This window comes from Dermochelys coriacea, chromosome 2 (assembly GCF_009764565.3).
Source record: "Dermochelys coriacea isolate rDerCor1 chromosome 2, rDerCor1.pri.v4, whole genome shotgun sequence".
Taxonomy (NCBI): domain Eukaryota; kingdom Metazoa; phylum Chordata; order Testudines; family Dermochelyidae; genus Dermochelys; species Dermochelys coriacea.
Window position 1 is genome coordinate 92,785,753 of NC_050069.1, and position 24,037 is coordinate 92,809,789.

At 42.6% G+C, this 24,037-nt stretch overlaps 1 protein-coding gene across 3 annotated transcripts in view; it reads right to left on the reverse strand.

Annotated features, from left to right (window-relative positions):
• Window positions 1-205: 205 nt before the first annotated feature.
• AFG3L2 (AFG3 like matrix AAA peptidase subunit 2) overlaps window positions 206-24,037 on the reverse strand; it is a 48,827-nt gene continuing 24,995 nt past the window's right edge. The window contains exons 10-18 of one of the 3 annotated variants that reach the window (XR_006278919.1): window positions 20,025-20,178; window positions 14,949-15,056; window positions 14,652-14,777; window positions 13,417-13,527; window positions 12,653-12,768; window positions 4,434-4,634; window positions 2,808-3,002; window positions 2,009-2,371; window positions 1,123-1,290 (exon numbers count right to left, since the gene is read on the reverse strand). Coding sequence is in view for 2 of the 3 variants with exons in the window: in XM_038388475.2 (XP_038244403.1) it covers window positions 1,048-1,290; window positions 2,808-3,002; window positions 4,434-4,634; window positions 12,653-12,768; window positions 13,417-13,527; window positions 14,652-14,777; window positions 14,949-15,056; window positions 20,025-20,178 (1,254 nt within the window). In the remaining variant the exon portion in view is untranslated. Of the gene's footprint in view, window positions 1,291-2,008; window positions 2,372-2,807; window positions 3,003-4,433; window positions 4,635-12,652; window positions 12,769-13,416; window positions 13,528-14,651; window positions 14,778-14,948; window positions 15,057-20,024; window positions 20,179-24,037 lie in introns of all 3 variants that reach the window. The other 2 variants (XM_038388475.2, XM_043508130.1) reach the window with 2 other exon arrangements.

Genomic DNA, 24,037 nt, shown 5'->3' on the forward strand with positions numbered 1-24,037 from the left:
GCCCTCTACAAACTTCCAAGTGCTTGCACAAAGACAGAATACAAGGTTACTAGACTTTTTACATTTACAAGGGATAATCCTGGTGTACAAACTCAGGAAAAGCTTACACTCATGTCAGTAGGAGTTTTGTTCAAATAAAGACCTCTGAGTTGGGCCAAAATTTTTTCATAAGAAATCAACCTAAAATAAATGGCAAGAGAGCGTATTCAGAAAAGTACAATGTTCTGATTTTAATGACTTTCAAAGAAATCTTATTTACACAATGAACACAGTGCATTCGCATATTCAATATCTTACAGCTCCCTGTAAAAAAACCCCACATTTTATTAAAACTGCAGAAGTTTAATTTAGTTTTATACTTTAAGACACTGAACCATGACTATAACTGTAAAGCTATTCAATGGGTCTCCAATTTCATGCTAAACGTACATGGCAGTTCCCTGTGGTTTTGGTGGTGGCGGAGGGAGGGGCGGGGGGGAGGGAAGAAAAAAAAAAAGAGTAAAATTAAATAGCAGGAGGGTGAAAAAAAGCTGATGCATTACAGAAACATTGAGTGTTTTCGTAAGCTGATTAGACCCTTGGCTAAGCATTTAAAAATATGTTTCCCCACACATATAGATGTTAAAATGATTCATATTTGGGTAGAGGCCACATATACAGACTTTCTAGATCAATATTATGGAACCTTAATTTGCATCACCTTAAATAAATTTAGAAATGGACCGTGCGAAAGTGTTTGGACTTGGATCCAAACCATTCCAAAGTTTGAAGGGGGTTCAGTTCTCGAGTTCCAGTGCAGGCCAATCTCTAATTAACATCTCCCTTGACTGACAGCTCAGAAGCGATCATCTTTTACCTATAAAGTAATGACAGCTTAAGACGGATCTGAGTATTCTTATCCCTGTGTCAACCCTTGCTCTTCTGTTTACCATCACTAAAGATTTGTTTGAATATGCAGATGGTTCTTAAACTATTGAAGTGTTTTCCAGTCTTTTCAGAATGCAAATAAAAATATTGTGCAATTTTATACCACAGCATACTTCAAAACTAAAATGGCATCCCTCCTGTTATCTGCTTGGCAATCTGTTCATCTGTGATCTCCTCCTCCTCTTTTTCACGATCTTTGTTCCAATCTTTAAGGCCTTCTGGGAGTGAAGTATCTTCATCTAGACTGCCTGTGCCTTCAACAAATTCTTCGTAAGTAGATTTTTCTGCAAATGGTCTTGGGCCAAGTAGTTCAACCATATCACTTTTATCTAGTACCTCCTTCTCCAACAGTCGTAAAGCAACCTGAAAATAGCAACAAATGACATTACACAAACAGGTACAGGATGTATTTGCTCTATCATATGAAAGAGGGAGAGCACTTAGAGAGGCAGTCTATGCTTCAAAATTCTATGCTGATACATTTTAGGAGGAGAGTTGGGATTCTCAACAAGGTTCACTTCGCATAAAAGTAGTTGAGAGTTTTGTACTTTTAAAACTCTGATTATCAGGTGCAGTGCCTTGAATGCCACTGTTGCTCACGGATGGCTGATTCAGAATAATGCTGCTGCTGCTGCTGCTAGAGGGCTCTGGAGAATGTTACAGAGATTTAATAATGGATAGAAGGCCAGTTTCTTAGTTGCTCCTGTATCTTTGCCCACCAGACTATTATAAGGCACAATGGGTTTAAGGTTGACTGTTACGTTCAGAGCATTGTCCAAGCTACAAAACAAAGCTATTACTGGCTAAGTTTCACTCTGCAGAATATAGCATGTACAGTATCAAGTGAAGAGTGGTATAAGACTGTAGGTTGCAGGCTTCTTGGGCAAGTGATGTCTTGTACAGCATTCAACGCTTAAGTAACGGAAGTGTAAGCTATGACAAGGACAACTGCAGAAGAATACATTTCTTTGGAACATACTTAAAAGAGTATTTCATCATAGAAAGATGAAACATTATGAAATAGAGAGGGAGAGACTGAGAAGAGGGATTAAATGTTAACAAGGAAAACAAGAAAGCTTACAATGGTTTAATAAACAGGAAATAGAGAAGTGTGATTGACAGACGCTTGGCTCCTGTATTCTCATTGTTCATTACACTTCAGATAAAGTTTCGCCAAACTTTATAACTGTCCCTTTTGAGCACTACTGCACATTCTGTCTTTCTTAGGCTGGTAGTCAGCTTTACCACTCTGACAGAAATCCATACAAGTTGTTGTCTTCTTGCAGATAAGTCTGTCAGATAATGCACATCAAGAAAACGGTATTGTCCTTGAAAGATCAGTCTCCCTGGATCAGAGGTAAAGCTTATGGAGGAGGGGAACCTGAACTGAAGTGGGATCCCCAAGATGCACTATTTCCAATCTGTAAGCAGAGGGTCCTGTTATCTAAAATGTAAAAACATTTCAGAGGGAGGAGAAAAAGAGGAAAGAATTTAACACATTCATCTCCCATAAGATTAAAATGAAGTTTTTACACCATACTCTTCCAGATACCTAGTGTCTCCAGAATCTTGATGTTTAACTAAGGTTAAGGTTTAACTCTAAGGTGCCACAAGTACTCCTTTTCTTTTTGCAAATACAGACTTGCATGGCTGCTACTCTGAAACCTGTCAATATACTTCTTACAAATCTTGTGGCATATTGGCAAGTACTCAACTTATTACAAGACATTTAAATGCTTTATATTGTTGAAGAATTTATTGGTCCAATACTCAACATATTTATGTGAATATTTATGCATATTAATCTATGTGTTCAGCTCATTCTAACCATTTTAGCTAGTAAACTTGACATTGGTGATAAGAGATATTATAAAGCCTACCTTCTCCACATCTGCCTTTTTCTCCATCAAGAGAGTTACTGTCCTTTCATATGCACTGTTAATAAGACTTCGCACTTCTTCATCAATCAGTCTTGCAGTTGCCTCGCTGTAAGGTTTCTCCAATACCATGTCCCCCTGACGAGGGAGATCAAAGGAAATCTGCCCTACCTTTTCATTCATGCCAAACTGAACAATCTGAAAAATGAACAGAGCAATAAGTGGAAGACTTAGATTTTGAATTTATTAGTGTAATATTGGAAAATAGAGCATCAAGCAAAAGTAACCTATTTATAAGATGAATTAAAATATACATTAGAATGAGAAAATAGTTTTTCTACAAAACACAACACTAGTATAAATTCCCTCTTTTGTAAATCACTAACAGATTCCTTCAAATAGGAGATTCATAGTATCTTTGACATATTTCAAAAAGATCTGTAAACAGCCAAGATGCATAATGCCATTTAAATACTCATGATGCTTGAATGTTTCTGAGTTACAAAAGTATCATTGTATGCAGTGTTGTAGCCATGTCGGTCCCCAGATATTAGAGAGACAAGGTGAATAAGGCGATATCTTTTATTGGACCAGCTTCTGATGGTGAGAGAAACAACCTTTCGAGCTACCCACAGCTATTTTTCAGGTCGGTGTAGCTCAAAAGATTGTCTCTCTCATCAACAGAAGTTGGTCCGATAAAAGATATTACCTCACCCATGTCTCAAAGTATGGTAATTCTGTTCTTTTCAAAAGTTTTCCACGGAGTATTTAAAAATTTTAAGCAGAACATAAATTACAGTGTGTTGAGTCGAGAGTACATCTGAAATTCTGTTCAAGACACTCGGAAGGTAAAAGTATCACCATCCTGTAAATGTACCCTGGAATAGTAAGAAATATCTTCCTGACCCCATACACTGATTAACTAACTTCCGCACAGACCTCCGTGCACATAACAAAATTTATTCCGCACGTGGATGGAAAAAATTAGAGGGAACATTGCTAATAACCTCACTCAGTTGCGTCTTTACATTAACACCGCCACAAATCTCCATTGAGAAGTCTTGTTTATTATGTTAAACACTGGAATATTAGCCTTCTTTTCATCCTTAGATTTACAGCATGTGGTGTATTAAACATATGGCTTCCAGGTATTAACTACATACCCATGGATTCAATCTAGTTGAGCAATCTGGACTCTAAGCTATATAACTACGAGAATGTGTCCATAAAACCAAACTTGTAAACTAAAATATTAAAGCCATTTTCTAAGTGCAAAATTTCTTCACACATTTGAGTTTAGCCATGTCACATACACATTCCTGCAGAGCAATCAGCTTTGATTTCATCTCTATGCCATTAAACCATGTGTATGATGCAATGACCACAACCCAGCCATGGATTATTGCTATGGGCAAAAACAGAATACAGATGCCGAAGACAAAGTGCCAATATCGTGCAACAAATGCATACTGCATGACAATATAACCTTGCACAATAAAATAATGTCTAAATTCCGCAACTCAAAAACCTGGCCAGCCAGCCAAAGTGTGCTCTTCTTCAAAGTTATTTTGTATTAAACAACAGTTTAGTGGGAAACAGACAATAAAATTTCCTACTTGAAGTACAAACCTGAGCATATGCACTCTGAGTCACCTTCTTCAAGTCATCTTGGGCTCCTGTTGTAATTCTTCCAAAGAAGATTTGTTCTGACACACGTCCTCCCAGCATCATGCACATTCTGTCAAGTAACTGCTCTTTGGTGTAAAGGTATTGTTCTCTGGGTAAATACTGGGCATAACCCAATCCTTTGCCACGTGGGATAATAGATACCTTGGTTCAAGAAAAAAAAAAAGCTAGTTACCTTTTCCGTAACTGGTGTTCAAGATGTGTTGCTCACGTCCATTCCATATTAGGTGTGCGTGCTCACCACATGCACCAATGCCCGAAGTTTTTCCCTTTCCAGTATCAGTAGGGGACGGGCTCTGGCGCCCTCTGGAGTGGTACTCGCATGGCACAGGAAAAGGGGCGCCACCAGCTTTCCCCACCCTCAGTTCCTTCTTTCTGGAAACTCCAACAGTGGGGAAGGAGCGCAGGCTGTGGAACGGACACAAGCAACACAGCTCGAAGAACAGATAACTGTCTTTTCTTCTTCAAGTGCTTGCTCATGTCCATTCCATATTAGGTGACTCCAAAGCAGTACCTTGGAAGCGGGTAGGAGTTCACGGATGTGTAGATTGCAACACATCTCTGCCGAATCCAGCATCATAGAATATCAGTGTTGGAAGGGAACTCAGGAGGTCATCTAGTCCAACCCCCTGCTCAAAGCAGGACCAATCCCCAACTAAATCATCCCAGCCAAGGCTTTGTCAAGCCTGACCTTAAAATCCTCTAAGAAAAAAATCTCTATTCCACCACTGCCCTAGGTAACCCATTCCAGTGCTTCACCACCCTCCTAGTGAAAAAGGTTTTCCTAATATCCAACCCAAACTTCCCCTACTGCAACTTAAGACCATTACTCCTCATTCTGTCATCTAGACAGAGAACAGTCTAGATCCATCCTCTACCCCCTTTCAGGTAGTTGAAAGCACCTATCAAATCCCCCCTCAATCTTCTCTTCTAAATCCCAGTTCCCTCAGCCTCTCCTCCTAAGTCATGTGCTCCAGCCCCCTAATCATTTTTCTTGCCTCTGCTGGACTCTTTCCAATTTTTCCACATCCCTCTTGTAGTGTGGGGCCCAAAACTAGACACACTACTCCAGATGAGGCTTCACCAATGCTGAACAGAGGGGAATGATCACGTCCCTTGATCTGCTGGCAATGCTCCTACTTATACAGCCCAAAATACCGTTAACAGTGTGCCATTGTTGCCAAGAAGGCTGACTCATATCCATGTTCTCGTCCACTGTAACCCCTAGGTCCTTTTCTGCAGAACTGCCGCCTAGCCATTTGGTCCTTAGTCTGCAGCAGTGCATGGGATTCTTCTGTCCTAAGTGAAGGACTCTGCACTTGTTCTTGTTGAACTTCAGATTTCTTTTGGCCCAATCCTCTAATTTGTTTAGGTTCCTCTGTATCCTATCCCTACCTTCCAGTGTATCTACCAATGCTCCCAGTTTAGTGTCATCCGCAAACTTGCTAAGAGTGCCATGCCATCCTTCAGATCGTTAATGAAGATATTGAGCAAACCCAGGATTGCCCCCTTAGCAAGTTTGTGGGCCTGCTGAGCGATGGCATAATTAGCAGTAAATGTGTAGACAGAAGACCACGTTGCAGCTCTACAGATGTCCTGGATAGGGGTGTGCGTCAGGAAGGCCACCTGTGCTCTCACTGGGTGGGGTCTGATAATTGTTGGCAACAGAACCCCCGCCAGATCGTAACAGGTCCTTATGCATGATGTGATCCAATTGGAAATCCTCTGCAAGGACACCAGAAGGCCCTTCATCCTGTCTGCTGTAGCGATAAAGTGTTGGGTTGATTTATGGAAAGGCTTGGTACGCTTTAAGTAAAAACGCAAGGCTCTCAACATCTTCACGCCCTGGATGTCTGCTCTTCACTGGTCTTGTGCGGTTTAGGACAGAACACCTGGAGGAAGATGTCCTGGTTCATATGGAAGGTAACTGGTTCATATGGAAGGTGGAGACTACCTTCGGCAGGAAGGTCGGGTGGGGCCGTAACGAACCTTATCTTTGTAGAAGACTTTGTAGGAGGCTCTGAGGTCAAGGCTTTAACATCATGGAAGGTCACTGACAGATGGGAAAAGGAGCAGGAACCCAGTGGCTCAAAGGGCAGGACAGTGAGCCTAGAGAGGACCAAGTTAAGATCCTACTGTGGAATGGGAGCCTGTACCTGCGGGAAGAGTCTCTCAAGCCCCCTCAGGAATCCGACCGTCATGTTATGGGAAAACACTATCTGTCCTTGGATCGGTGGGTGAAAAGCAGAGATGGCCACGAGATGCACTCTAATGGAAGAACGTGCCAGGCCTTGGTTCCTCAAATGGAGCAGGTAGTCTAGGACAGCCTATATGGAGGAATGTGAGGCAGAGGTGCCCCATTCGGATGCCCAGTGGGAAAACCTCATCCACTTGGCCAGGTAAGTCAGCCTAGTTGAGGGCTTCTTACTTTCCAGGAGGACCTGTTGGACCCCTTCCGAACAGGTCCGCTCCTCTGGGTTCAGCCAGACAGCATCCACGCCGAGATGGAGGCACCCAAGGTTGGGGTGTAAGAGCCAACCATGGTCCTGTGACAGTAAGTCTGGTCTGTTGGGCAGGACTCCTAGAGGGGCTGTAGTCCGGTTCATGAGCATGCCAAACCAGTGCTGGCAAGGCCATGCCAATCATGATAACCTGCACCACGTCTCTCAATCTTTGCCAGGGTCCTGCTGATGAGCAGGATCGGAGGGAACATGTATATCAGGCTCTCTCACCACGACAGAAGGAAGGCATCGGAGAGGGAGCCCTTGCTTAGACCTTGCCGAGAACAAAACCGGTGGCATTTCCTGATCTGTCTGGTAGCGAACAAGTTCACTTGGGAAGTTCCTCACCTTTGGAAGATCATGCAGGCTACCTCTCAATGGAGTGACCACTCGTGGCAAGAGGAAAAGTGCCTGCTGAGCTGGTCTGCCAGCATATTCCTGATGCCAGAAGGTGACAAACTGCCAGGTGAATTTTGTGGCTGATGCAAAAGACCCAGAGACAGACTGCCTCCTGACAGAGCCGATGAGTGTGCTTCCCCTTGCCTACTGATGTAGAACATTGAGGCTGTGTTGTCCGTCAGGACTTGTACCACATTGCATGCCAGCCGGACTGCTTGGGGCTCTTTGACGTTTATGTGCAATTGTGCCTCCTGTGGGGACCACATCCTGAATCTGGAGAACGCTGAGATGTGCACCCCAGCTGAGGTCCAAGGCATCCGACATCAACTTGATGGAGTGAGGAGGGTTGTTGAATGGAAGCCCCTCCAGGACTGTCGGTCCACCATCGCAGCGAGGTAAGTATCACCTGGGGAATGGTAATGATCTTCTCCAGGGGGTCTCGGGACTGGGAATAGACTGTCCCCAGCCATTGTTGCAAGCCGCATCCGGAGCCTGGCATGGTGGACCACCTAAGTGTACGCTGCCATGTGGCCCAACAGGCACAGATTGCCCTAGTCAGAGGGAATGCGGAGATTCCGTGATGAAGTTCATCAACGTCTGGAAACTTTTCAGGGGCAGGAACGCTCTGGCGCAAGTCGAGTCGAGGACCGCTCCGATTAACTCTATCCTCTGCATTGGCACTAACATTGACTTTTTGTCGTTTACCAGTAGGCCCAGAGAGCGGCATGTGGCTTGAAGTATCACAACATCCCTTTGGACTTGAGACCTGGAGCTGCCCTTGACGAGCCAGTTGTCGAGGTACGGGTAGATCTAGATACCCCGGCGACAGAGGTAAGCCACTACGACAGCTATGCACTTGGTAAACACACCTTGGTGCTGTCACCAGGCCAAAACGGGAGGACCGCAAATTGGTAGTGGTGGGGCCCATTGTAAACTGGAGGAAGTGTCTGTGTTCTTGAAAGACCGCTACGTGGAAGCAAGCTTCCTTCAAGTCGAGGGCAGCATACCAGTCTCCCGGATACAGGATGAGGATAATAGAAGCCAAAGAGACCATGTAGAATTTTAGCTTCCTTAGGTACTTGTTGAAGTCTCACAGGTCCAAGATGGGCTATAGACCACCCTTGGCCTTTGGGTTTAAAAAAGTACTGGGAATAGAACCCCTTGTCCCTGTACTCGAGAGGAACTTCTTCTACCGCACCCAGCTGTAGCAACCCCTTTACCCCCTGTGCTAGGAGACTCTCGTGAGAGGGGTCCCTGAAGAGGGACAGGGAAGACGGGTGGGAAGAGGAAGGAGAAAGGAACTGGTGGGTACAACCCTTCTCCACAGTGCTGAGGACCCAGCGGTCTGAAGTTATAGCGGTCCAAGCAGGGAGGAAAAGGGAAAGATGGGTGGAGAATATTGGGAAAGATGGATTTGGGGAACAGTCTGATAGGTTGCCCTCCACTGAGCCTGCCTCTCTAATTCTGAGGCATGACAGCTTTGGGTGGGCGAGCAATGGTGGGACATCCCCTTGATGGGCAACAGTGCTGCTGAGACAGGGACACACGCATAGGTCCCAATGCGGGTTTTCCCCAAGACCGGGGTACTGCTGCAGCCGGTGTGAGTGGCACCAGGAATGTCAGGCTCTCCTGAGCTGCTTGAAGGGTGTCAACAGCACCAGAAGCTGGCTGGGGCCTGCACCGCTATCCGGAGTCGCAAGTGAAGTATGGGATGGGCTGCACTGCTTGATCTGAGCTGGGGACCGAATTCCCAACAGGGGTGTTGAGCTGCCCAGCACGGGTTGTGGCTCACGCCCAACCCTCTCCTTTCCCTTACAGGAGGTAGGAGATCTTCTCCTCAGTTTTTTTGGCTTCTTGACCGGAGCTGTGGAGGAGGACCCGTACCGTCTCATGGACGGTGCTGGCAGAGCAATGCACACGGAAGCCGTGATGCTTGGTGCGGAGTCGGACCGCTGCTCCAGTGCCGGAGTGAGTGCCGACTCCATTAGGAGCACTTTCAGATGGATATCGTGCTCCTTCTTTGTCCTAAGCTTAAAGGACTTGCAGATATGGCACTTGTCACTTATATGCCCTTCGTCTAAGCACCTTAGGCAACTGGTATGCGGATCACTGATGGGCATAGGCTGTTTGCAACAATCGCAGGGCTTAAAGCCTGGGAACCGGGACATGCCCCATTCCCCAGCTGAGTCCCATTTGGAATTAACAAAGAGTTGAGAACTACTACTAAGAGTAACTAAGCCCTGGTCTACACTGGAGGGGGGAGTTCAATCTAAGTTACGCAACTTCAGCTATGTGAATAACGTAGCTGAAGTCGACGTACTTAGATCGACTTACCGTGGTGTCTTCACAGCAGTGAGTCGACTGCTGCTGCTCCTGCTTTGACTCTGCATGCACCTCTTGCAGCGCTGGAGTACAGAAGTCGACGGGAGAGGGCTCAGGGGGGTCGATTTATCATTTATTTATCTAGACTAGATGCAATAAATTGATCCCCACTGGATCTATCGCTGCCCGCCAACCTGGTAGGTAGTGAAGACAAACCCTAAGAAACTACTAACTATATACAACCATATTACAGGGTTTTCAAAGTTCGCAAGAACAGAGAACGAAACAATGCTAGCCGAAGCAGCAGATGTTCCAGCACCATCACTGGTGACAAGAAGGAACAGAGGGTGCGGGGAACCGGCGGCACCCCTTATACCGCACTGTGTGAGCGCCAGAGCCGGTCCCCTATGGATACTGCTAAGGGGAAAACTTCCGGCACCAGCGCATGTGGTGAGCACACACACCAATATCGAATGGACACGAGCAAGCACTCTAAGACCACCACACCCTTCAGATTTAATGGTAAGCTTAGAATTTGTGACAAGATAGGACTTTAGACATACCCCTTTCAAATTATGAAATAGGCTTATGATGTGGATGACCCTAACCAGGGATATTAACAGTTAAGGGAAGTACCTGGAAAATATTATATTATAATACCTGGATACAGCTATTACAACATGTCCTAATATTTTATTCAGCCAATGAAGATTCAAAGATACCTAAATCAAGTAAATATGATTTGGTGATAGTAAGGAACTTTAAGCCCTTTTAGTATTAAGTGTCCTGTGACAGGGTGTACAGAACTCGACATCCTTTTTCCATTTATTGGCAAGGAGGGTGTCCATGTTTAATAGCCTTCTGCATAAGTTGTAGGAGTTTGGGATGCCTGCAGTTGGAGACAAGTGGATAATTTTAAAAACAGAAAAATGACTATTTACAATTACTTGATACCCAGATAGTTAAAACTGGAATCAGGAGACCGTATTCAGCCATCTGCTTGTCAAGTTTTGTGCATCTGAGTTTAAATTCAGATAATTAGAACAAACTCTATCTCAATTTTTTTAAAGCTGGATGCCCCCAGAGGATAGCTATTCAACTGAATTTAACCTATACTATCACTCTATGTAAACCAAACTATGGACTGGAGACATTAGAAATCCTAAAAGAAATTTAGAGCTCTGATACAGATCTAGTTCTTTATTCCCAAACTGTGAAATATCTCCATTTTACCTTTTAAAAATTAACATAAGCTTAAATATTTAACTCCTGAATTCTGATCCAAAAGAAAGAAAAATATGCTGGGTAGATTATACTGATGAAATGGCATAGTAACAAATAGTAAAAATATCAAAGCAGATAGGCACTACAGAGGTGAGGTTTCATTTTAGGGTCTCAAAGCCACATCTCCTGACCTCAGCTCCATGATCTTTACCCTCTAGATCATCTCATGACAGTAGCATATAATGTTTTAGAAGCTCAATGCCAAGGGCATTACTGCCTACCAGAAGTCATTTTTTCAAATCCTTTTCTCCTACAAACTAAGACCCCAGTCTGTGTACATTAAAATGTTTTTCCTCACATATGCAGCAGCTTCAGCTACCCTGGACTGTGGCTTCAGTAGTCTATTCAAAGCAGAGCTGTAATAGCAGCCATCTTGAAACATAGCACTTATCTAGATTGGCCTATTTATAATTGTGCAATACTTTTTGAGAAAAGATTTAATTTCCAGTCCTATTAGTCTAGTACTTTTCATCATATCTAAACAAACTGATACTTGGGATGCAATCTAGTCTGTACACAAAAAGCTGGAAGGTTTTGGATTACATTAACAAGAAGGTTAGAAGAGGTGAGAGAATGATCAACAGAATGGAAGGAATGGATGGGCATAATGTAATCATTACTGAGAATGTTAGAAGTAATAAAGATTTAAGATAATTTTTCAGCAAGGATGAACAAATCTGAAAAGGGCTCATTACCAATCATAATGTAGACTGGTTTTATCAATTCCTAAATTGTATTCTGAACTCATGAGGTACCAGCTCAGTGGTTCTCAACCTCTTACATATAAAACTCCTTCGCTCAGGTTGTCAAAGCAGAGCTCGGACCCTCCCCTCTCATTTAGTAATATGAGGACAGTGTGGTTGCAACCCCATTATACCTGGTCACAACCCCTACCCAGGTTGAGAACCGACAGTCTTCTGACCCCTTCTCAGTGTTCCTCAAACCTAGAGGAAACCTCTCTAGGCACTGGATTGGAAATTAAATCTGAATTCCACATTGTCTTTGGCCTCTCTGCTAATACTGCCAACAAAGTTGCCAATCAGTGTGAACTGTTGTGGTGGTTTTTGTACTTGAAGAACTTCACTGAGACTCATCAGTTCATTTCTCATAAACTGCTGAATAGTTGTCATATGGTTGCAACTTCTGGTCACCATTGACTTGACCCAGATTTGAATCTGATCTAACCAAGGCAGGCCCTAAATCTCACAAACTATCTTTTGTATTCTTTTTAAACAAACCAGGAGGATGCTGGATTCATAAAGGACATTGGGAAATTACAGTGGACAAGACAATTCCTAGTACTGTAGCATAGTAATATGGCATCAAGCTACTCAACAAAACATTTATTTTGAGCCAGATAGGAGTCCCTTTCACCTTCCAAGAAGGCCCTTAATAGAAGGCCCCATAAAAACTTATCAGAAATAGTTAAGAAAAAACTAGCTGCAAAGGAGAACCAAGAACGTAGCATCTTAGAACTCACATAGTCTTCAATGAAACTATGTTTTAATAACCGATAGGACAGCAACAAATTAGCACATTTTTGTATTTTCTTCCCAAAACAAGGAATAAGAAAAAGTGAATTAGTAACCTTTTACCTCTAATTTAGTGTCCCTTTTTCTAAACAAGGGATTTTTTTTTTTCCTTTTTCTATTTTACCTTTAAGAGTGGGTCAGCATGTTCCAGAAACCATCCTGCTATTGCATGGCCTGCCTCATGATACGCTACTGTCTTTTTCTCCTCGGGTTGCAGTACCTGTGTTTTCTTTTCCAAACCTTTACAAAGAACACATTAACTCAGCAAAAGTTTCAGACACACCCTCTTCCACCAAAAACACTTAACATTCCATTTCCTATTGGCATCTCTTATGTATTGATAATATATTCCATACATGGTTGTGACAGGCACGTTAAGTCAAGAGACCAAAAAAGAGATGTAAGACTTAAATTCCATATTCATCTTGAAGATAAAGAAATTAGTATTTTGCATGTTGTACTTTTATCAAAAAGCCTTCCTAATTTGGACATAATACTTCTTCAGTATATTCTGATGCAATATACTAAAACTTCCTCTTTAAATCAAACACAATACCACTTTATTTTGAATGGTATCTTTCAAACTAAGTGGATCTCAAAATGCTTTTAAGTGATGAAGAGTTAGCTGTTCTTCCCCTCAGCTTAAGCAAATGAGAAAAGAAGTTTCCTGATGAGATTTGTAATGGAATGGAGAATTAGTGAGGCAGAGGAACATTTTAATATGTGATTAATTCTTTTAAAATCTTAAGATACAACATTAGCCAGTTAGTGCAAAACTAAAGACTTATTTTTCAAAATATCTGAAATAGATCTAAACTACAGCATCTAAACAGAAACCTTCTGCTATACTTCTCCCTTGTTGACCAATGATCCATTCTATTCTCTCACCTCCTATTACTCGTTCAATCGCTTGCTCAAAGTGCTTTTGGTTTATGGCATCCGAAAGGTGTCTTGCAGCGATCAAAGCAGCTTCATTACAAACATTAGCAATGTCAGCACCTAAAAACCAAGGCAGAGGATATCCATCAGTGTCATTTCCAACTACTGATTTCTCTTAGCACTAACAGGATGACAATAATCTGGTGCTTGGCTAAGTGATGGAAGCATCCCAATAAAACAAATGTCACAACAAAGCCTGAGAGAATGGTTGTAATTGCTACAGAAAAATCTGTTTGTAACAGTGACTCAAATTAAGTAATGTTAAAGAATTAGAGCTCCACTTAATATATTATGCTGTATAAATACATTCAGTAAGATTAATGGGCCTAATTCTTTAAATCAATTATTAAAAGGATTATTTGTGAGTATTGTTTGTGAAATACTCAACTAGTAAGTCCTACATCCTAAAGTCTGCTATCTAGCCATAGACCAGGTACAGAATGGGTAGCAACAGTGAAGGCTTCCCCCATATGGACCCAGTGCATCTCAAACCTTGCTTTGGAATTATTTCTTGTAAGAACACAACAGCAGCTCTGGCTTCAAGCCATTCAATCATTGGTATGTCTACAAAGACTCCATAGAATTACACCAATTGATGACAACTATGGTGGTGGTAGTATAGTGTTATAGACAAATACAGCAACATAGAGACAAAGTTTTATATAGACCACCACTGTCAGATGGCAACAATCTTTGGTCGATACACTTGGGCTGGATAAGAACAGTGATTAAAATTTCCATAACCCATTACTGGAAAGCATGTCTCAGTATCTGAGAAAAAGTCATGACAACGTTTGATTATAACTAAGCTTTCTGCTGGGGTAGAAAATAAAAATGCATTATAAAACACATTACAAAATGAAAAAACATGTTTTTTCCCCAGTAACATTTAGAGTCAGAAAAGGAACATCAAAATTAATGTATTTAAAAAAAAAAATCAGTTTCAGTAGTAGTGAGAATTAGGTGACTTCTGGTGAAGGGAGGATGGAACTGCCATTTGGATCTGTCACAATGATGGAACAGAGGAAGAATTTCATACTGTACCTAAAAATTATTAGCCATTCAGAAAGGTAAAGATGTAGGAGGTTGGGGAAGGAAAGGAAACAGTATCTGCTGTTCCAATAGCTGGTACAGCTGATGTAATGAGTATATTTAGAGCAAGTACAACTTTAGAATTTACTTACCTGAAAACCCGGGAGTTAGTGATGCAAGTTTTCTTGCCAGGTTATCTTTATCTATGATGCTTTCTAGTTTCAGGGGCCTGAGGTGAACTTTGAAAATAGATGCTCTTCCCTTGATATCTGGAGGTCCTTTAAGGGTTTAAAAAGAAAGATTTTTAATTAATACATAATAAACATGTCTTCCTATTAAAAAAGCAAACACTTAGGCATGGGAATAGTTCTGATGATTTGTGGGAATACTTATGTGCCCAAGTGATTGTAGGAACACACTCATATAGGCTAAGATGTAGATAATCTTACCAATGTAGATCTGTCTATCAAAGCGCCCTGGCCTCATTAGTGCAGGATCTAAGATATCTGGTCTATTGGTGCCTGCCAAAATGACCACATTTGTGGTAGTGTTAAATCCTGTCCAAAAAATAAAGAACAATGAAGTGGGTAAACAATATTTAATACCATTGATTAACAAATAAAAAAAATCTGATGCAGCAGAAAGTAATTTAGACTGTCCACTTTACAGAACTACTGCATCTCTGTAAGCAAAAAAGAGACTCAGTGCATTAGAAAGAAGCACTTTTTAAAACTAACCACTATACCAGCGGTTTTCAAACTAGGGTCCACGGACTTTTGGGGGTCCATGAGGGTACTCCAGGGGGTCCGCAAGTCATGTCTAGGGCCACAGGCCCACCGATCAACTCCTCCCCCTCCCTACCAGCATCTCCTGCATGCCACGGAACAGCTGTTCCACAGCATGCAGGAGGCGCTGGAAGGAAGGGGGAGGAGCAGGGACAAGGTGCACTTGGGGGAGGGGGCAGAAAGAGGAAGGGCAGGGGTGGAGCGAGGGCAGGAAGAGGTGAGGCAGGGTGTGGCCTTGGGAGAAGGGCTGGAATGGGGGCAGGGCCTGGGGCTGAGCAGGGGTTGAGCACCCCCTGGGGAAAATCAGAAGCTGCTTGAGGGTCTACAAAAAAATTTAAATCAAAATGGGGGTTCTCAGGTTGCTAAAGTTTGAGAACCACTTCACTATACAGTAATCCACTCAAGCTAAGGTACTGATACGGCAAATACCTTAGAAACTCATCAGGATACGTGGTGGAAAATGTCTGGATTTTCACAACTTGTTAAAAAAAAGGGGGGGAGGGGCTTGGGCAAGTCACTGTATTAAGATAGGTTTCAGAGTAGCAGCCGTGTTAGTCTGTATTCGCAAAAAGAAAAGGAGTACTTGTGGCACCTTAGAGACTAACAAATTTATTAGAGCATAAGCTTTCGTGAGCTACAGCTCACTTCATCGGATGCATTTGGTGGAAAAAACAGAGGAGAGATTTATATACACACACAGAGAGAACATGAAACAATGGGTTTATCATACACACTGTAAGGAGAGTGATCACTTAAGATAAGCCATCACCAGCAGCAGGGGGGGGAAAGGAGGAAAACCTTTCATGGTGACAAGCAGGTAGGCTAATTCCAGCAGTTAACAAGAATATCAGAGGAACAGTGGGGGGTGGGGTGGGAGGGAGAAATACCATGGGGAAATAGTTTTACTTTGTGTAATGACTCATCCATTCCCAGTCTCTATTCAAGCCTAAGTTAATTGTATCCAGTTTGCAAATTAATTCCAATTCAGCAGTCTCTCGTTGGAGTCTGTTTTTGAAGCTTTTTTGTTGAAGGATAGCCACTCTTAGGTCTGTGATCGAGTGACCAGAGAGATTGAAGCGTTCTCCAACTGGTTTTTGAATGTTATAATTCTTGACGTCTGATTTGTGTCCATTCATTCTTTTACGTAGAGACTGTCCAGTTTGGCCAATGTACATGGCAGAGGGGCATTGCTGGCACATGATGGCATATATCACATTGGTAGATGCGCAGGTGAACGAGCCTCTGATAGGCTGTGTGGCTGATGTGATTAGGCCCTATGATGGTATCCCCTGAATAGATATGTGGACAGAGTTGGCAACGGGCTTTGTTGCAAGGATAGGTTCCTGGGTTAGTGGTTCTGTTGTGTGGTGTGTGGTTGCTGGTGAGTATTTGCTTCAGATTGGGGGGCTGTCTGTAAGCAAGGACTGGTCTGTCTCCCAAGACCTGAGAGAGCGATGGCTCGTCCTTCAGGATAGGTTGTAGATCCTTGATGATGCGTTGGAGAGGTTTTAGTTGGGGGCTGAAGGTGATGGCTAGTGGCGTTCTGTTGTTTTCTTTGTTGGGCCTGTCCTGTAGTAGGTGACTTCTGGGTACTCTTTTGGCTCTTTTGGCTTTACAAAAACTAGACAAGCCATTTACAAAACACACTTTGATTCTCTACAAAAGAAAAAGGACACTAAGCTATCTAAACTACTATATGCCACAAGGGGCCACAACAATGGTTCCCGTAACCCACCCAGCAATATTGTTAATCTATCCAACTATACTCTTAGCCCAGCGGAAGAATCTGTCCTATCTCGGGGCCTCTCCTTTTGCCCCTCCACCCCCACGAACATGATACAGTTCTGTGGTAACCTAGAATCCTATTTTCGACGTCTCAGACTCAAGGAATATTTCCAACACACCTCTGACCAACATATTAACCCACAGAGACCTTCCTGCCAACACTACAAAAAGAAGGATTCTAGGTGGACTCCTCCTGAAGGTCGAAACAGCAGCCTGGATTTCTACATAGACTGCTTCCGCCGACGTGCACGAGCTGAAATTGTGGAAAAGCAGCATCGCTTACCCCATAACCTCAGCCATGCAGAACACAGTGCCATCCACAGCCTCAGAAACAACTCTGACATCATAATCAAAAAGGCTGACAAAGGAGGTGCTGTCGTCATCATGAATAGGTCAGAGTATGAACAAGAGGCTACTAGGCAGCTCTCCAACACCACTTTCTACAAGCCATTACCCTCTGATCCCACTGAGAGTTACCAAAAGAAACTACAGCATTTGCTCAAGAAACTCCCTGAAAAAGCACAAGAACAAATCCGCACAGACACACCCCTGGAGCCAGGACCTGGGGTATTCTATCTGCTACCCAAGATCCATAAACCTGGAAATCCTGGACGCCCCATCATCTCAGGCATTGGCACCCTGACAGCAGGATTGTCTGGCTATGTAGACTCCCTCCTCAGGCCCTTCGTTACCAGCACTCCCAGCTATCTTCGAGACACCACCGATTTCCTGAGGAAACTACAGTCCATTGGTGATCTTCCTAAAAACACCATCCTAGCCACTATGGATGTAGAAGCCCTCTACACCAACATTCCACACAAAGATGGACTACAAGCCGTCAGGAACAGTATCCCCGATACTGTCACGGCTAACCTGGTGGCAGAACTTTGTGACTTTGTCCTGACCCATAACTATTTCACATTTGGTGACAATGTATACCTTCAAATCAGCGGCACTGCGATGGGTACCCGCATGGCCCCACAGTATGCCAACATTTTTATGGCTGACTTAGAACAACGCTTCCTCAGCTCTCGTTCCCTAATGCCCCTACTCTACTTGCGCTACATTGATGACATCTTCATCATCTGGACCCATGGAAAAGAAGCTCTTGAGGCATTCCACCATGATTTCAACAATTTCCATCCCACCATCAACCTCAGCCTGGACCAGTCCACACAAGAGATCCACTTCCTGGACACTACGGTGCTAATAAGCGATGGTCACATAAACACCACCCTATATCGGAAACCTACTGACCGCTATTCCTACCTACATGCCTCTAGCTTTCATCCAGATCATACCACTCGATCCATTGTCTACAGCCAAGCGCTACGATATAACCGCATTTGCTCCAACCCCTCAGACAGAGACAAACACCTACAAGATCTCTATCATGCATTCCTACAACTACAGTACCCACCTGCTGAAGTGAAGAAACAGATTGACAGAGCCAGAAGAGTACCCAGAAGTCACCTACTACAGGACAGGCCCAACAAAGAAAACAACAGAACGCCACTAGCCATCACCTTCAGCCCCCAACTAAAACCCCTCCAACGCATCATCAAGGATCTACAACCTATCCTGAAGGACGAGCCATCGCTCTCTCAGATCTTGGGAGACAGACCAGTCCTTGCTTACAGACAGCCCCCCAATCTGAAGCAAATACTCACCAGCAACCACACACCACACAACAGAACCACTAACCCAGGAACCTATCCTTGCAACAAAGCCCGTTGCCAACTCTGTCCACATATCTATTCAGGGGATACCATCATAGGGCCTAATCACATCAGCCACACTATCAGAGGCTCGTTCACCTGCGCATCTACCAATGTGATATATGCCATCATGTGCCAGCAATGCCCCTCTGCCATGTACATTGGCCAAACTGGACAGTCTCTACGTAAAAGAATGAATGGACACAAATCAGACGTCAAGAATTATAACATTCAAAAACCAGTTGGAGAACACTTCAATCTCTCTGGTCACTCGATCACAGACCTAAGAGTGGCTATACTTCAACAAAAAGCTTCAAAAACAGACTCCAACGAGAGACTGCTGAATTGGAATTAATTTGCAAACTGGATACAATTAACTTAGGCTTGAATAGAGACTGGGAATGGATGAGTCATTACACAAAGTAAAACTATTTCCCCATGGTATTTCTCCCTCCCACCCCACCCCCCACTGTTCCTCTGATATTCTTGTTAACTGCTGGAATTAGCCTACCTGCTTGTCACCATGAAAGGTTTTCCTCCTTTCCCCCCCCTGCTGTTGGTGATGGCTTATCTTAAGTGATCACTCTCCTTACAGTGTGTATGATAAACCCATTGTTTCATGTTCTCTCTGTGTGTGTATATAAATCTCTCCTCTGTTTTTTCCACCAAATGCATCCGATGAAGTGAGCTGTAGCTCACGAAAGCTTATGCTCTAATAAATTTGTTAGTCTCTAAGGTGCCACAAGTACTCCTTTTCTTTTTGTATTAAGATATAGTTTATCTTACATATTTGATAGTGAATATAGTGCTAATGAAATTGTGGGTTTAGTAACATTGGCTAGAGATGGACTACTCTTGAGCAAAGACTTTTCCACACAAATCTGCCAAGGAAACACACCTCAAGTGCAGAATCTCTGCTCTTCTGTTTCCGGAACACTTTTAAGTGAAGACCTCAATGTGTGCCAAACCAAGTGCTCTTTCTTTAATTTAAATAAATGGGGAAAAGCACGTCATTATATTCATTTTACTTATACTTAACCAGGATTTTAGGTAAGATTTATAGATGTAAACAGCTAATGCATTTTTTCATTTTCTCTTTCTTCTGCACCCACATCTATAAAAACATGTATTTTTTTGTCCATGAACAATATTTTAATTTATCTCATTCTATTACAAAATAATCAAGATACATCTGTGTCTTACTCTTATAACCCACTATTAGAAACTAAATAGTTACCATCCATTTCTACTAGAAGTTGGTTGAGTGTGTTTTCTTGTTCACTTTGCCCTCCAAAGTTTCCCCGTCCTCTCTTCCTTCCTACTGCATCTATTTCATCAATGAAGAGAATGCAAGGGGCGTTTTTACGGGCCAGAGCAAATAAATCACGGACCTTAAAAAGAGAAGGCAATACCTCAGTTATTTTCAATCTAGACACAAATAGACCCAAGATCAGTATCACATCATTGGCTTTTAAGATTCCAGCTAATCTCACTGTTAAATGTTCAAAACAAGAGCCTCTAGCCCAAATGGCAAGGAATGGAAGACTACAATGAAACCACAATACTGCAAGACTCAAAGGCAGTAATGCAAGAGTAAACTTGTCTTTCATACATTCTTGGGTTGCAGAGATTATTTTAGGAAAACGTACCAGACCAGAGAGTTTCTTTTTATTTAAAAATGTAAAACAACAGCTGACTGTTGTACTTGCATAATTAAAGCGCTGTTCTATCCGAAACAGTAACTTTAACAATTGCATTGTAGGGTCCCAATTAATCTATCAATGGCTTCCAAATCAAAATATGTTTGGTTTACAAGTTGGACGACTGTCCAACCCATACAGAACTCACTGCAGGATAAAGACTATTTTTCTAAAGTTCAGTCCTACAAACTCAGACTGGAATCTCTCAATACTCTATCACTAGTAAGTAATGAAGGTTCTATAAGACAAGTTATGTCACTAGTGATACATTTAACATGCCCATTGCCTTCACTGGGTTTGCACAAGTGTCCCAACTGGATCATAATAAAGAAGAGAACAGACTTCAAGTCAACAATAGCTGTGGCAGCTTCACAGGGCTGACAGGAGCAAAAAGCAGTAAAAACCCCCTAGCAACTCACTTTTTTTCCCCCACTCAAGTAAACAGATGTTACTCTGAATAACCACAAAATAGATATGTCGAGAAAAGTGACACCAATTTTACATAGTTCTATGTGGTGTAGTATTTCTCCACTGCAGGCAAGTTAAATATGGTATGAGTTTTTTGTAATTAATAAAAAAAACACAAAAAGTTTCACAATCCAAAAAAATCACAGGTACTAGATGTATTTAGGTCTACTGTGTGATATGTTCTTAGTCAGCTTTAGTTTATCATCTGCAGGTACCAGACATCAATGTGTTCAAGAGAGACATTAGGGCCATTATCATACTTAACCTGTAGCCATGTTAAATTACAATACCTATATTTTAGTCCCATCCTATCCCCATTACATTGGCTAGGAATTGGCCTAGAAGTTAGCAAATATAATGTGAAGCCACCGGAATTTTTTTTTCCAAAGGTTGAAAATAATTGGGTTAGAGGTATATCTCATTTAAGAAGAGATGTGATATGAAATGTTGAATGTCTACCTTCTTCTGGGTTCCCTCACTTGCAAACACCTTATTCCTACCTCTACCTTTCAATTGATTTCTCTTGGAAAACCTGTATGCAGGCTATACTTTAAATTATGGTTTAATTAAGCAAAGGTATTAACTATCATTCCAACTGTAAAGGTTGTAGCCAATAAGACAGAATGTCAGGCTTTTGGATGCTGTGTGGCCATATGGAGGTATTTTGCTGTCTCACCCTGGTAATCAGACCATGAGGGTGTCATTAGAGCCAAGTCAGAAAGAGAAAAATAAAAACAAAAAACAAATGACGAAGGGCACTAAGAGGGAAGCACAGAAAAGGAGAAGCCATGGGAATAAACCAATCCAAGAGAAAGCTTACACAAGGGTCTATGGAGAAATATTTGCCAATATAGTCCAGCTTCAGAGCTTTATTACTCAGGTTACTAAAACTGTAAAATAAAGGCATATTCCAAAAAGGCAAAAGGGGGTGGAATGAGAAATGAGTTTTGGACAAAACAACTGTCTGTTATACACAAAACTCTGTTAACATTATGGTTGCAAAGTTAAGCACTCAAAAGTTAGGAAGTGCTAGAATTAAAGTTGAGTGCCCTTGTGTATATATATTATAATATGGTTTTAAATTACATGATCAAATTTTTTTTTTCAGTGAACAGGATGGACCTGCTCTAGTGATGAATCAGGGTTGTTTTTATAAAGGAGTCTTGTCTGCAGGACCTCCACCTCATTTGTTGAAGTTGACAGATTTGTAATGAGAAAGGATGGACTCATGTCCTGGAGAACTGGATTCTATCCCTGCCTCAGCCAGAGTTCCTGTGTGATGCTAAGAAAATCATTTAAACCAAACTTTTCCACAGGTGATCGCTAATTGTTTTGTTCCTCATTCTCTAGGTGCCCAGCTTGAGACCCTGGGCCTGATTTGCAGAAGTGTTGAAACTGAAATCAAATCAGGAACTGTACTTGAATATATACAGTGTTATATACTACTGAAGAGTGAAAACTTAGGTCCTAATTGTCTCAAATTTGGCACCCCAAATTACTAGAAACTTGACCAACTCTGTGCCTCAGCTCCCTATCTAGAAAATGGGGATAATACTATTCCCTCTCCTCACATGGGTTTTGTGAAGATTAATTAATGCTGAGGCATTCTGATGCTTAGGTAGGAGCACCATAGAAAAATTGATAAGGGAATTAAATTCTGTATTCAAAGCAGGGTTTGAATAGTGTGCAGTAAATAAGGCCTGGGGCCAGATAGAACAACCAGGATACAATAATATACTGAACAGCTACTCATTAATCAAGCACCTTCCACACAGTGTAATGAATGAGGCAGACATCCTGTGGAAAAAAAATAACATGCGATCATGTAATTAAAGTTTATATTGTAATGCACATACACAAGGGGGCTGAATTAAGACTACACAGGTAACCTTAACTCTAGTGTTTCTTCACTCTGAGTGCTTGATGTAGCAACCTTAATAATGTTCTTTTAACAATTTTCTTTTTTAAACCACAATTTTGTAGGATTTTAAAAAAGCAAACTGAAAATCAGAAATTCCATCACATGGTCTCATACTGTCACTCACATGGATCTTCAGCAGGGTTGGAACCTTTAGGTGCACAGACCTCTGCTACTTGAGCCAACAATAACTGTTAGCAGTGGTAAATTGTCATCCTTTATATGAACTAGCAGTAGAGGAGGATGAAACCCTTTGTCAGCAGGTTTCACTTAATATTTTCTGACGAGAAGAATGGTGAGACTCTGGAATCATAGGTTCCATTCCAGGTTCCAGAGGGGAGTGCTCTCTAGCAGGAACAGACTTCTGCCCATTCCCCCAGTCTTCATCTCCCTTGCTCCGTCTCCTCCAAACTCTTTGTCTCAGTCCTGTGTCTTCCTCACTTCTGGCTCCTTGTCCTAGTCCCATTATCCTTGTCCAACCAGATGCCGTTTTCATCCACACCTTCCCCCGACCGCCACTTCCTGTACCCAGTGTCCTTGCTCAGTCAGTCCTGGTTCCCTCTTCCTGTCTCCTCATCCAGTCAGTCTCTTCCTTCCCCAGCACTAGCTCCCAGTCCCACTTTCCCTCAGCAAGCTCGTTGTACAATCTGCTTCTTTCCATCTTTCCCCCACTTTGTCCCAGTCTCTAAGCACAGACGTCCAAGTTGTCCCCACCCCATCCTAGCTCCTTGTCCAATTTGTGTCTCCTCTGCTCTGCCCCCATTCTTCTCACTAGTTCCTAGTTCCTTGTCCAGCCAGTCCCAATGTCTCCCCAACTCCAGATCCTGTATCAGTGTCATCGTCCCCTGCCAAACCAACTGGTCTCAGGCTCCTCTACACCTCTTTCCTTTAATGGCTTCAGTACCAGACTCCCTCAACATGTGCCCCCCATCCCAGTCCCCATGTTCAACCAGTCCCAATCTACCATTCCAACTCAGTCCCCTGGCCCCAAGCTACTCCTTTCCCGCTTCCAGTCCTGCTTTTGTCCCCTCTCCAGTTCAATCAGGCAGCTTTCCTCTCCATGTTGCCTGATGTTAGCAGGGGTGTAACTGAGAAGACAGAGAAACAGGCTCCTTGCTCAGAGTTTTAGTGCCAGACCCAGAGCAGCCACTACAGGAAAGTCCT